Source organism: Lepidochelys kempii, chromosome 9 (assembly GCF_965140285.1).
Source record: "Lepidochelys kempii isolate rLepKem1 chromosome 9, rLepKem1.hap1, whole genome shotgun sequence".
In the NCBI taxonomy this organism is placed as follows: Eukaryota; Metazoa; Chordata; order Testudines; family Cheloniidae; genus Lepidochelys; species Lepidochelys kempii.
This window is the reverse complement of record NC_136388.1, coordinates 7,302,716-7,317,453: the sequence shown is the minus strand read 5'-3', so window position 1 is coordinate 7,317,453 and position 14,738 is coordinate 7,302,716. Positions and strand designations below refer to the sequence as shown.

Genomic DNA, 14,738 nt, shown 5'->3' with positions numbered 1-14,738 from the left:
CAATGGGGAATCTCAGCTAAATGGCTGGAAATATTTCCCAACGGTGAGACCTACGAAGTCTCCGGAACAGGTCCCCGAGGGAAGGGCAGAGCCCAGGGTCAATCTGGGGGGGGTTGTCAGGCCGCACATCTTTCTGAGGCTCCCGTCTTGCTCTTGAGAATCTCAGCTCCTCGCTCTTTACGGCTGGGAAGGGAACCTTGGGACTGGGATCTGCTCAAGCGGCAGAGAATGGGAAACCAGGCACCAGCTGCCCGCCACTCCCTGCAAGGAGCGAATCGAGTGTTCACCTGGTGCTTTTCATCAGCTGATCTCCAAGGGCTTTACAAAAGGGCAGGATCATTCAGAGGCGGGGTTGACCGAGGTGCTCAGGGACACCATGTCAATGGCGTTAACTATCACCCGGCCCATCAGAGCAGCGAGAGGACCACGTTTTGAAGACCAAGGGGTCAGATGGGTCTGAGAGAACTGGGGCCTAAACTACACAGGGCTCCATTGACTGCTCCCGCTTTGAACTGAAGCAGTAACTGCTCTAGAAGGCCAGTCTGGGCCAGGCTCCTTCCACCCATGACAGTCAGGCCTTGCCTAGACTAGGGTGAAGGGGCGTTGTCACAATGCGGTAACTAGCACGAGGAGAAGTCTGTTGTTACACAGCCACTGCCTTTAACACAAGCTAACCAAGACAGGGGTTTTAGCTTGACCAGTTTAGTCTGAAATCTAGACTTGTCCATACTAGCCGTAGTTAGCACAAGCTAACATCACCCCTTTGACTCCCACTCTGGACAAGGCCCGGGAAGCTGGTGCTCAGGCCCCCGGCCAAATGCTGCAGGGGTGACAGCGTTCAGCAATCTCTGTGCTTTCTGAGATGGAGACACTCATGATTGGAGGGAGTTGGGGCCTGCTGGTTTTCTTTAGTGGGATGACTTTGGTCTATGCCAGATGATTAATGGGTTAAATCTTCTGTGCATACCTCCTCCCTTCCCCTCCCACTCCGCTCCCCGTAGCATGCCCGGCCGTGACTTGTGCCAGGGCTTGGTCAGCGCTCGCTGGAGTGCGCTTGCAGAGCAGTGACTCACGTGGGAGTTTAACAGCAGCTGAAATGCCCAGCGCAGTGATAGGAGCTTAGCAAGACTGGCTGGGATGAGTCAAAGCAGGGCAAGGCCAGAGGACGTGGGGATCATGGCAAGGAGGTCACTGCAAGATGGGCTCTAGAGAGCAGAGGCACCGGGCAGCCTGGAAGCGGGCAGGCACTTCTGCTGTCTATAGTAGGATGGCTAAAGGGGAAGGGAAGAGGAGGAGGAGGGATGGGGCCCGCATTTCCTTTCTCATATCCCAAAAGAATCCGGCTGAATTTGACACAGACAGGTGCTCTCCACCTGTGCAGCTTTTTCCCAGGCTTCTTTGTATTGACCCTGACCCCAGGAAAGAGCATCATCTCTAGCAGGAGAGTCCCAGGCATCCCTGGGCAGAGGATTATCCTTCAGCACAGGGTGAGCAGCTGGTTCAGAAAGCCACAGGCTCCTGTTAAACATGCAGACCGAAAGATTAGCAAACCGACTGCGATAGCCAAGAGCAAACATCCTTCATCCCCCCACTCTTCTGTTGTGCAAGTACCACTGGAGCGGGAAACGCAGATGATGTAGCTGCTGCATGATCTTGAATTTCACAATGTGCTGAGAAACAGCAAGCGCAGAAAGGCCCAAGCCTGCCGGGAAGACGATTGCCCAGGATTCCCGCCCTTGGAATCCGAAGGAGACAAAATAAACGCCACACACATTCCATCGCCGACCAGATCTTTATTACGGGATGCAGAATTCAGCAAGAAACCTGTTGGTGGCCCCCTGGTTCTCCCACGTCCAGAACGGCCCAAAGCACCAGGGACAGCAGCACCCTCTCCGAGAGGACGGCTCGGGTGGCGGGGGTGCGGTGGTCAGCAGCATTAAAAAAAAAAAAAAAGCTAAAAAAAACCACAACGCTAAAAACTGTTTTAGAAACAGCATTAACGTTCCTGCAGCTTCAACAATCTCAGCCAGGAAAGACCCAAGCTCCCCCCACCCCCCAGGTTAAAATCCAAACCGGAAGTAAAACAGAATTCATTTAAAAAGTTCCCTCCCCACCCCCACGGAGCTAGGGTAGAGCAGTGCGAGGCCTGGATGGTCCAAAGGAGTCTGGCGGCATGGTGGGGCGGCGGTCACGACAGGCAAGCGATGGAGCCCGTAGCGCTCACTTCTCCTGGCCCGGTCTCTTGAGCACGGCGCTGTACTTCAGGGGGCCGCTGTCAGACGTCAGGACGACCTCCACCAAGGTGAAGATGGTGATTACCTTTGGTCAGGGAGAAAAGACAAAGGGGCCCCCGGGTTAGCGGGCTTCCAACACCGAGTTAGTCTAGGGCTGCTTCTGCTCCAGGGGCCGGCCAAGCTGCCCGCATTTACCCAACCATTTACCCGCACTGACAACCTGCTGGGAGCCTGAGGGGCTGGAGAAGATGTCTGGGAAAGCTCAGCTTTAACAGGGAGGTGTGGCCTGCGGAGGCTCCAGGTCCCCCGGCATGGCAGGCTGGGGCATCTGCCATCTCGCAGGGAGGATTCAGAAGGACTGGGAGGAATTGCTGATACAGGACACGGGTGATTTGGTGCCTGTGAAACCTGAAGCTGGGGCTAGTTCCTTGCTGCTGCGATTTGGATAACAGGCACTAAGTCAGCCAGCTCATGGACACGTTCCCCACAAGCTGAGTGCCCCCCTGGGAACACGATGCGATGAGAACTCAGCTAGACTGGAAACACACTGAAACATGACGGGGCCTTCCCAGCCAAGGAGCCTGACCCAGGTTGCTTTGTTCATCCGCACACCAGGGTGTAATCTGGCATCACTCTCTGACTAACAGCTGCCCCGTCAGAGCCTGCTGCCCCTTCGTCAGCATCAGCACGGGTGCGTCTGCCCCGGAGCCTTAGCCAGCAGGACAGTCTGCATGCCTGGGGCCTAGGGACCACACTTATCTAACAGCCACCACGGGTCATTTTTACCTAGTTGAAATGAACCTGGAGATTCAGAAGCCTGCAGGATGACGGCAATCAGAAAAGAGAACCCTGGCCCTGGGAGTTATGGGACTTGTGTGGGGTTCAGGGGGTCTGGGTTCTCACCCCTACTCTGCCAGACCCCCCGTGTGACCTTGGCCAAGTCTCAATCTCTCGGTGCCTAAATTCCCCATCTGTGAAATGGGAACAACTTTTCTTTTCTCCCAGCCAGTGTCTATCTGCTCTATTTCAATTGGAAGCTCTCCAGCATCTGGGGCATGGTCTGTCTCTTACTATGGGCCTGGTCAGGGCTTAGCACAATGGGGCCCTGATCTAAGTTGGGGCCTGATGGGGCTACTGTAATACAGATAATTACTTCATTATTAATTAACGTGTACTTGAACCAAAGGTGAAGAGAAATAATTCCCGTAAATACCCTGGGGATTTTCGAAACGTTCCCTCAATAAGAAAACGCCGGCTCATACATTTCAGCATATCAGAGCAGACTGCAGAATGGAACTGACTGTACTAGTTACAGAAGGAAATATAGACCCTGGATAATCAACCCTTCGATTCAGCCATGCAGAGCAACCTGCCCTCCTCTTTTAGCCAATTCTTAATGTTTCCTCTGAATATTGTGGGGGTGCCTCAGTTTCCCCTAGGCAGTTCTTAAGTGTCTAGGTGGTGGGATAAGGGTGTATGATCGTTGCAGAGCCCTAGAGGGCAGGTGTGTGCAGGGGTCTGGACACAGAGAATGGCCGACACCCTGTTTCCTGGCAACTGATGGCCTGGGCCCTTCCCCCCTGCAAGGTGAGAGCTAAAGAAATCCGGTGACCTCCTGGCCTGGGAAAGGAACAAAGCCCAGACCAGGAGGGGCTGGAGGGGGAGGCAGTTGGGGGCTGGCTGGGGACATGGAGTGAAGTGCAGACGTGGTTGTCTGGCTCACTGCCCCCCCCAAAATGGACCCGGCTGAGGGGTCCCGTTCTCTGTACCTACAAACTCTGTGTTAGACCATGTTCCTGTCGTCTAATAAACCTTCTGTTTTACTGGCTGGCTGAGAGTCGCGTCTGACTGCGGAGTTGGGGGGCAGGACCCTCTGGCTTCCCCAGGATCCCGCCTGAGCGGACTCACTGTGGGAACCGCACGGAGGGGCAGAGGATGCTGAATGCTCCGAGGTCAGACCCAGGAAGGTGGAGCCGGGTGAGCTGTGTGTCCTGCAGACAGGCTGCTCCCAGAGAGACTTCCCCAGGTCCTGCCTGGCTGCGTAGGGAGCAGTTCCAGAGCAGCGCCCGGGGACTCCGTGACACTGGTGATCCTCACTGGGCGTCTGCCAGCGTCGTAGTTTTATTGACTTCAGCTATTTCAATGGAGCTGAGCCGCCTGACAGCAGCAGCCTATCTGGGCCCAGGCCCGCAAGCACGCCCAGGCGGGAGGCTCGCTGCTGGGAATAGCTCCAGCGATTTCAGCTGAAGACTAGAAGCAGCACCACTTGCAGGATCTCGCGTTCACTGTTCACCGTTCTGCTGTAGACCGTAACTTGTTCACACGCCGGCAAATCGCCAGACGACAACAGTTCCAGCAGCAAAGGCCCTGGCTAGGCAGCGAGGGAGCGACTGGAGAGTTAGGGTATGGCCACATGGAGAATAACAGGTGTGTTCTTAACCCGGGTTAGCCACTCGGGTTCCAGTACTCGTGAGGACATGGCAACTCAGCTTCACCTGGGTTAACAGCTCGAATTCAACCCCGGATTCCCCTACGGGCTTCAACTTGAAGAGCTTCCCTGCGTCGTTGTCTCTTCACTGCTATTTTGGCCCCAGTTCGCTAATGGGAGTTAAGAACGCACCTTGGTCTGCAGTGTAGACAGACCCTGCGTGAAAGATGGAACTTTATTTTCATCTGCAGAGGATCAGTTTTACCTACAGAATCTAATAAGAGGTTCCCCAAGAAAACAACCCCAGCTATATTATCGGGAATTCCACGGTTTCGTCCTTAGCCTCAAGCCTTCTGTCCACAACCCCACTAAGCCTGATCGCTTCTCACTCTGGGGAGGGCACAGCTGATGAACTCTCTGGGGCCAGGACTCTCTCCCAGACTGTGCCTGCATTCCCCCAGCATGACAGGCCCTGAGCCTGTTCAGAGCCCCTGCTCAGTCCCATAATGAGAGGGGAGAACCAGCCCGTTAGCTTTACTCCGCGCCCCTATGAGCCATTCCAGCCTCTCTCCCTGCACTTGCGAGTGGGCAAACTTCTCCAAATCTTCCCAGCTGATTCTGTTTGCTGCTCAGAATCAATCATGTGGAAGAGGCCACGTCTGATTTGGACTCCAGTGTATCAAACTGGCCTGCAGTGAGTGAGCGCCAGGGGAGATGCCCTGCCACACTACTGCTACGCTGGCCAGCTTACACTGCAGCTATAATTTCTCTCTGGGGAAGACACAGGCGCACTAGCTTTCACTGAGCTGGAGCCCTAAAACCAGCCGGACAGCCAGGGCGGGGGCACAGGCTGGCTGCCCCCCGGCTGTACCAAGTGTTTCAGATGGGATTGTACTCGGGGCAGCTGACCTGTCCTGCCACCGGTGCAGCCGTGGCTACGCCGCTCTTTAGTGCATTCAGATCCCAGGGACTGCACTGGAAATGAAACGCCGTGGTCACATCAAAGCGCCTGGCCAAAGGAGGGATGGTCTCAGGAGGCTGGTATAGGGTGATTCACCCCTTAGTCTTGCTGCTGTTACCAAAGTTACACAGTGGAGGGGGAGGAGGCTGCTGGAACGCCCCCCAGGAGTCCGGCTCCCCCATCAGCACCAGAGACGGGGCCGGGTGGCAGGAACTCCTGAGCCCAGCAGCCTCTGCACATTTAACCTATTTTGCAAACAGCCTTTACAGATGTTCTCCCTCCCCGGCAGGGCTCAGCCAAACCAAGAGGCAGCCGCCAAGCCTTGCAAAGGCGCAAGGGGCCCCTCCCATCGTGCAGAGCCTGGCTGAGGGGGTGGTGCTGCCTGGCCCGGCAGGCTAACTCCAGGGCATGACAGGGAGAAGAGTCTGTGCTCAAGGAGGGTGCAACTGTATGTCAGGGTGACATTGCTTCTTGCTGCTTCAGCAAAGCTCTGGGAGGGCTGCCGCAGTTCAAGGGGTTAGAGATTTATTGACACAGGGATCTCTTGACTTGGAAGCGGGCTCCAGTGTTTGCTTAGGAGGCGGGGGAAGATTCATGGAGGAGTTCCCTCCATGGCTCAGTGTTTACTTTCCAGAAATGATTAGCCCCGGGGCTGGGCTCTGCTCGCGCTGGACAGTCATTTTTCATGCTGCTCCCTGCAAGTGTGTAAGTGATCCCAGCTCCTGTACTATAGGATGAATTGGGGCCACGCAGGGCGGGTTCCAGGGGCCTTCCCCAGCCAAGTCAGCTTAGCGTGGAAGGTTGAGCTTTAAAGGGAGCGTGCTGCCGTGGGACAGCCTGCAGCAGCTTACTCTCACGGTGTGCCCACGCCACAGAGGCTATCCTGGCATAGCTACGCCGCAGGATCCAGGCCCGTGTAACCCCATGGCATAGACAGAGCCTACACCGACGGAAGGGGGGTAGGAACACCACCTCCCCAAAATGGTAGCTAAATTGACAGAAGCATTCGTCTGTCAACAGCTCTGGGTCTCCACCGAGGGTTAGGTCTGCAGAGCTCTGGTGCTGGCTGTGTGTGTGGATTTTTCACACCCCTTTAAGTGCAGACCAAGCCTCAGCCAGGGGATTGGGATTCATCCCCGGGAATTTCAAGGCAATCAACTAGACCATTATTTTAAAGTGTTGCCAACTTTTGTTTGGCATCAAGGTAGCACTTAATCAAGCCAGACAAATGCAATCAATCCCCTTGATTGAGTTACTGCGTTAATAGCTGATGGGGACACAGGAGACAGATTTCTCGACTCTATTAAAGCATTAACACCATGTCTGGGGAAATCTGACTTGAAACATTCATTCTAATTGGATCTGAGCACTGCCTGCCACATGGGCTGAAACCTGACTGAAAAGTCATGCAGAAGGGGAATGATAAAGGCCAGAGCAAGGAGGTGGGGAAGGCGTCTAGCCAGAGGCACAGGCAGACCTGATCTTGCTTAACATCTTAATTAACGATCTAGAAGAGGGCAGTAAACAGCACATTAATTACATTCGCAGAGGCCACAGAAGCGGGAGGCATGGCACACAGCAGGGAGGGCACAGGACCCAAAGGGAGGCAGGCCAGGGTGATGGAACACTTTGTATAGTGGGAGTGCTGAGAGTCATTGAACCAAACTGTAAACCCAACCCTGTATGTAATGGAAACCAGCTCAAGCCAAGGGGTACGGCAGCCCCCCCAGCACGAGCACCTATGGAGGCAGAGCAGCTAGCCCGGCAGTAATGGGAGTGAACCAGAGAAGAGGGTGGCCACTTGGGGGAACAGAAGCCAGAATACAGGGAGGCAACAGAGGATGCAGCCTTCGGGAGCAGCACACCGAATGGAGGCCAGAAGGCCAGGAGCTTGCAGAAACACCATCTGCTGCAGTGACTAGAGCAGTGGGCTGGGGGCCAGGCCTCCAGGAGTCAGTTGCGTGGCAGGGACCATGAGAAACCAGAGCCCAGCCAGGGCCGGATTTACACCTTACGCGCCCCAAGGTGCAGCATCTTCAGTCCCCCCCCGCAGCTGACTTTCAAGTTGCACATTTTAGAGAGGTAAGAGGCCCCTAGAACACCGGCACCCCAGTCACGGGCCTACTGTGCCTCCCTGGAAATCTGGCCCTGAGCCCAGTCTGAAGTCTAGACTTGTCCACACTAGCCGTAGCTAGCACAAGCTAACATCACCCCTTTGACTCCCACTCTGGACAAGGCCAGAGATCCTGGTCAGAGGGGAGTGCAGAGGGGCTGATAGGCAGACAAGGGCTGTGCAGTTCAGTTGCGCTCCAAAGCCATTGATGCACGGAGCCACTGGTGTGGGCTTTACCTGGGGGGCAGCTTCCTGCTCTGGGGTCTCCGGCTCCCACAGGAGAGTTAGTTCAGGCTTCTTCCCCACGTTCTCAAAGTGGAATCCCGTCAGTGGCAGAGCCTGCAGAACAGACAGCACGTTGGGGAAAGCGCTGACTTCCAGGAGCGGTGCTGGAACCCCAGGAATTCTGTCTCCTCCGCCGATGGGCAAGGAATCTGGCTGCTCCCACAATCCTGCTACTAGCTTAGCTGGCTTCATTGGACCCTGCTTAGCAAGACACTACTGGCTGAGCAATGCTGCTTACCTTCTCCCCCCAGCGTGTAAATGACTGCCAAGTTCTTTTTGTCCAGTGCCCTGTGTAAAGCACCCCCAGCTCTGTAAGCTCCCAGGAGGAAGGAGCCAGCCCACGGTTCTTGAGATGCCGGTGGAAATGAAGGACTGCTGCAATACACCCGCCCACAGGCCATATTTCACACTGTACATTCCAGGTCAAGATGCCATGGTCAGCAATACAGTGGTCACTGACTGCAGGCGCTAGACTACAGCAAACCATTTCCAAATGGTCTCAGATTTATGATGTGATCAAATGCAGTTAAAACCAACTGCTTCCCCATCTCAGCCCCAACCTGACCTCTGGGCCCCAAACCCTGGTTTCATTTCACAATTCCTAGTGAATCGTTACCCACTTCTGGCGCTCACAACCGCAAAGCAGAGGAGCTGGAAAACACGAAATCGCGTCTTTTAATAAAAGCAATGCGCTACGGATCCTTCTGGCTTCCTTTGCTTCTGCTCTTGTCCTGCATGGGGGCTTTGGGGGTGTCTATGGGAAACCCCCAGACAGAGCTGAAGGAGACTAGCAGCGTGAGGTGAGCCTCCCGTCCAAGTCTTGTTTGGTGGCACTAGAGTACATCGAAAGTTACAGTCCATCTCACACTATTTTGTGACAAGACTGTTACGGTTGAAATGGTGTTAAACCTCTTAGAGCGAACACCCAGTCAAACACTGGCTGTCCCCCAGCAACTCCCACTGCCCCATATCCTTAACTCTGCCCTAGCGTGGCGGGCTCATCTGCATGGCGTTAGTTATTAGTGTGACTATGCAGAAGTATCATAGAATCATAGAATATCAGGGTTGGAAGGGACCCCAGAAGGTCATCTAGTCCAACCCCCTGCTTGAAGCAGGACCAATTCCCAGTTAAATCATCCCAGCCAGGGCTTTGTCAAGCCTGACCTTAAAAACCTCTAAGGAAGGAGATTCTACCACCTCCCTAGGTAACGCATCTCAGTGTTTCACCACCCTCTTAGTGAAAAAGTTTTTCCTAATATCCAACCTAAACCTCCCCCACTGCAACTTGAGACCATTACTCCTCGTTCTGTCATCTGCTACCATTGAGAACAGTCTAGAGCCATCCTCTTTGGAACCCCCTTTCAGGTAGTTGAAAGCAGCTATCAAATCCCCCCTCATTCTTCTCTTCTGCAGGCTAAACAATCCCAGCTCCCTCAGCCTCTCCTCATAAGTCATGTGTTCTAGACCCCTAATCATTTTTGTTGCCCTTCGCTGGACTCTCTCCAATTTATCCACAGGATATCCGCTGGGCAGGGAAGTCCTCTGAGGCCTTATCTACAGTGGGTAGGGAAGTCCTCTGAGGCCTTATCTACACTGCTCTTTAGGGTCTGTCTTCACTGCGTAGTTAACCCAGGTGCTTACCTGCCCCTCACACAAACCCCTCTGACCCAGGTTTGGAACTGACCTGTCTGGGGGGGACCGGTAAGAACCCAGGCTCCGATTTAACCCGGGCTGGAATCACCCATTTTTTAGGGAGGATCCAGGCAGACTCACTTGAGAGCCGAGAGTCCTTCAGTGACTTCCCACAATTCCCCCTGAAGGACAGAGCTGTTCTCCAGCAATTGACACACCTGACTGGGAAGAATCCTAGAGTGTCTCAGCACAAAGAACCACCGGCTGTGCCCCCGGAGGCACACAGGCGAGTGCAGAAAGAGTGGGAGATGCAGCATCCGGGGGGATGTTCGCCTCCAGGCAAGGCTAACCCGCATCAGTGTGGTGGTTCCCTGTGCAGCGAAGACACCCTCCCCTCCCTTGTGGTCTTCCCCAGTTGCACTTGGCCCCAGGGCAGCTCTGGTGATGGCAGTGCGAGTGTCAAACTGCCAGCGGGTACTTCGCACCTGCTCTGAGCCCGGCTAGAGGACACAGAAGGGCCTTGACCAGCCGGTACTACCCAGCCGAGCAGCACAGCTGTGAGCTAGGGAGGATTAATGGCAAGGCCAGTCGAAGGGGGAAACCGGCGCTCCAGGGCACGTACGTTACAGTAGATGCGTTTCTGAACTCCGAAACTCAGCACCAGGACGTCGAAGGCCTTGTTCAGGACGCCCATCACCATTGCCTCTGACTCCAGCGGGCCACACTCCTGTCAACACAATGCACGGTCACGAGCGAGATACCGCCAAGGAGGGCTCCCACCCAGAGACCATCCCCCAGTGTCCCACAACTCTTTGCCCACCTGGGCAGCGCCCATGGAGTTCGTAAATTGCTCCTCTGCTGGGTTGTAATGCTCCCTCTCCCCAGCCGCTAGGGAGCGCAGCAGATCCTCTCCCCGGTCCCGACCGGGGTGCCAGCCAGCCCTGTGGGGCACCAGCTGCCAGGACATCCCACAGACTGTAGCACTCCTAAGAGCTAGCTGGGTCCAAGCAGTCAAGGGAAGGATTGTTGAGCCCTCCAGTGCTGTGGAAACACAGTCACCTACATATGCCCTGCTTGGACTCTGAGCAGCCGCCCCAGGGAAGAGGCCTCAGGGCCCATGACCCTGTTAGACATGACAGGGAGAATCATCAGCAGAACTGAAGCCAGAAGCAGCACTTGCTCCTTCTGGGGCACAAGAGGGAGGAGAGCCAACGGCTGCTCAGGCCAGGGATCACCTACAGAGCTAGCAGCAGCCGGACTGGCTCCAGAGCATGCCATGACCCATAGGACAGGGTCACCTGACAGTTGAGGGTGTTCTTCAGAGACCGTCCCCAAAGGGAACCAAGGAATCATCTCGATGCCTGAGGGCCGAAAGGAGAACTCCAGGCCCCGCTAGCTCATTTAGCGTAGCGGTGGCTGTGGTCTCACCCTGACGAAGATGGTGAAGAACAGGTCGGCGCTGAGCTCCTGCACCCTCTTGGAAGCCATTTTCCGGTCGTTGCAGTGATCTGCTTGCTTCTGGATGGCCTCCTTTCTCATCTGGACTGGGCATCCCATGCCTGGGAGGGAAACAAGCCACAATGACTGGTGAGCGCCCTGGTGGTAAGGGCCTGGATGGGGACAACACCCACCCTAGGGCGCCAGGAGTCTGGCATTCCCCAGAGGTGTGCCCCAGTACCCCTGAGCAGCTCGCAACTGGAATCCCCACTGTACAGACAGAGCCTGCCAAGGTAGCTACACTCCCTCCACCCTGCTTCACAGGAGGCCAGATCCCCACAACCTGCTGAAGAACAAGAGAGTGGGGGCCCGGTCCGAGGCTGGAGAATTAGATACAGCTGCAGTGAGCAGAGGGGCCAGGGACATAGGGACTGAGTGACCAGTCCACGCCCATACAGGGTCTGTCCAAATCCACAGCAGAACCCAGGAATCCTGCCGCCTCCTCTGGGTCTTCCCTTCCCAGCTGTGAGGCTCCAGGCAGCAGCCTCTCAGCCTGTGACAGGCGGCCCCCTTCAGGCACCTACCGAGGGAGGCGGAGAGGAGCCGGTGCACAAGGATGTCGGCAAAGCGGCGGATGGGCGAGGTGAAGTGGGTGTAGAGCGGCACGTTCAGGGCGTAGTGGCGGAAGAGGGTCTCGTCTTCCAGGACACCAGTGCAGAAGTAAAGAGCCATCTGGGAAGGGAAAGCCCCCCCGGTCGGTGAGACTCCAGGGGAGGGCGGGGAACTTTGTGAGTGCTCTGTTTGGGCAAGGAAAGCCCCATGCTCTGGACCCCAGTGCTGGGAGTGGAAGAGGCCTCAGAAGCGTTTTACACAACAGCCCAGGGAGCCCCAGAGATGGTTTAGCCAGGGGACTGGAGGAACTCCCCGAGGGGTGCATCACAGGCCTGGCTCTGCTGAACATAAGAATGGCCCTACTGGGTCAGACCAAAGGTCCATCCCGCCCAGTATCCTGTCTACTGACAGTGGCCAATGCCAGGTGCCCCAGAGGGAGTGAACCTAACAGGTAATAATCAAGTGATCTCTCTCCTGCCATCCATCTCCACCCTCTGACAAACAGAGGCTAGGGACACCATTCCTTACCCATCCTGGCTAATAGCCATTAATGGACTTAACCTCCATGAATTTATCCAGTTCTCTTTTAAACCCTGTTATAATCCTAGCCTTCCCAACCTCCTCAGGCAAGGAGTTCCACAGGTTGACTGTGCACTGAGTGAAAAAGAACTTCCTTTTACTTGTTTTAAACCTGCGGCCCATTAATTTCATTTGGTGGCCCCTAGTTCTTATATTATGGGGGGGAACAAGTAAATAACTTTTCCTTATTCACTTTCTCCACACCACTCATGATTTTATAGACCTCCATCATATCCCCCCTTAGTCTCCTCTTTTCCAAGCTGAGAAGTCCTAGCCTCTTTAATCTCTCCTCATATGGGACCCATTCCAAACCCCTAATCATTTTAGTTGCCCTTTTCTGAACCTTTTCTAATGCCAGTGTATCTTTTTTGAGATGAGGGGACCACATCTGTAAGCAGTATTCAAGATGTGGGCGTACCATGGATTTATAGAAGGCAGGGGTGAAAGTAAGTTAGAGGACTTACCGGTACGCCGGAGTCCTGAGCAGGGGGCGTGGCCTCAACAGGAAGAGGCGTGGCCTCAACCGGAAGAGGCAGGGCCTTAAATCCCCAGGGCCAAGGGCAAGGGCTCCAGCTGCGGTAGTGGAGGCTGGGAGCTCCGGGGCCCTTTAAATCACTCCCGAGCTACCAACTGCAGAGGCGGCTGGGAGCCCCGGGGCTCGGGGTGATTTAAAGGGCCCAGGGCTCCAGCTGCTGCTACCGCAGCGGAGCCCTGAGCCCTTTAAATCACTGAGGAGTCCTGGGGGCTCCTGGCTGCCACCGCTACCCTGGGGCTCTGGCAGAGCTTTAAAGGGCCTGGGGCTCTGCTGTGGAAGCAGCTGCCGGAGCCCCGAGCCCTTTAAATCCCCGCCTGAGCCTGCTGCCCGAGCCCTGGGGTAGCGGCAGCCAGGCTTCATTGGGGATTTAAAGGGCCCCAGCCGCTGCTACCATCCCGGCCCTTTACATGCCCGTTGGAGCCCCACCGCCGCCATCCCAGGGCTTTGGCAGCAGGGCTCAGGCTGGGATTTAAAGGGCCCTGGGGGGAGAGGAGGGGGAAGCAGTGGCTGGAACTCCGGGGCCCTTTAAATTTCCACCGCAGCCCTGCCGCCGGTACCCCAGGGCTTTAAATTGCCCTCTCGGAAAGCCGGTCCTGGTACGGAGCACCGGCTCTTACCGGTACGCTGACCCAGGCGTACCAGCTTACTTTCACCTCTGATAGAAGGGCAATAAGATATTCTCTGTCTTATTCTCTATCCCTTTTTTAATGATGCCTAACATCCCATTTGCCTTTTTGACTGCCGCTGCACACTGCGTGGACACCTTCAGAGAACTATCCACGATGACGCCAAGATCTTTCTCCTGATTAGTTGTAGCTAAATTAGCCCCCATCATATTGTATGTATAGTTGGGGTTATTTTTGCCAATGTGCATTACTTTACATTTATCCACAGTAAATTTTATTTGCCATTTTGTTGCCCAATCACTTAGCTTGGTGAGATCTTTTTGAAGTTCTTCACAGTCTGCTTTGGTCTTAACTATCTTGAGCAGTTTAGTATCATCTGCAAACTTTGCCACCTCACTGTTTACCCCTTTCTCCAGATCATTTATGAACAGGTTGAATAGGATTGGTCCTAGGACTGACCCTTGGGGACCACCACTAGTTACCCCCCTCTATTCTGAAAATTTACCATTTATTCCTACCCTTTGTTCCCTGTCTTTTAACCAGTTCTCAATCCATGAAAGGATCTTCCCTCTTATCCCATGACAACTTAATTTACGTAAGAGCCTTTGGTGAGGGACCTTGTCAAAGGCTTTCTGGAAATCTAAGTACACTATGTCCACTGGATCCCCCTTGTCCACATGTTTGTTGACCCCCTCAAAGAACTCTAATAGATTAGTAAGAATAGATTAGTAAGACATGATCTCCCTTTATAGAAACCATGTTGACTTTTGTGCAACAATTTATGTTCTTCTTTGTGTCTGACAATTTTATTCTTTACTATTGTTTCAACTAATTTGCCTGGTACTGACATTAGACTTACCAGTCTGTAATTGCCAGATCACCTCTAGAGCCCTTCTTAAATATTGGCGTTACGTTAGCTATCTTCCAGTCATTGGGTACAGTTGCTGATTTAAAGGACAGGTTATAAACCATAGTTAATAGTTCCACAATTTCACATTTGAGTTCTTTCAGAACTCTTGGGTGAATGCCATCTGGTCCCAGTGACTTGGTACTGTTAAGTTTCACAATTAATTCCAAAACCTCCTCTAGTGACACTTCAATCTGTGACAATTCCCCAGACAATTGTCCCCAGACAATTCCTTTTGTCACCTACAAAAGACGTCCAGGTTTGGGAATCTCCCTAACATCCTCAGCCGTGAAGACCGAAGCAAAGAATTCATTTAGTCTCTCCGTGATGACTTTATCGTCTTTAAGTGTTCCTTTTCCATCGTCCAGGGGCCCCACTGGTTGTTCCTC

General features: G+C 54.3%; 1 protein-coding gene across 8 annotated transcripts in view; it reads right to left on the bottom strand.

Moving 5' to 3' along the window:
• Positions 1 to 1,773: 1,773 nt before the first annotated feature.
• The window catches only part of DIS3L2 (DIS3 like 3'-5' exoribonuclease 2), a 286,215-nt gene continuing 273,250 nt past the window's right edge, over positions 1,774 to 14,738 (bottom strand). For 7 of the 8 annotated variants that reach the window (XM_073359152.2, XM_073359149.2, XM_073359151.2 and 4 more), the window contains 5 exons: positions 11,675 to 11,822; positions 11,082 to 11,212; positions 10,276 to 10,380; positions 7,974 to 8,075; positions 1,774 to 2,319 (listed from right to left, as the gene is read on the bottom strand). In XM_073359152.2, the coding sequence (XP_073215253.1) occupies positions 2,221 to 2,319; positions 7,974 to 8,075; positions 10,276 to 10,380; positions 11,082 to 11,212; positions 11,675 to 11,822 (585 nt within the window). In that variant the 3' untranslated portion in view covers positions 1,774 to 2,220. The remainder of the gene's footprint in view (positions 2,320 to 7,973; positions 8,076 to 10,275; positions 10,381 to 11,081; positions 11,213 to 11,674; positions 11,823 to 14,738) is intronic. The other variant, XM_073359147.2, reaches the window with a different exon arrangement.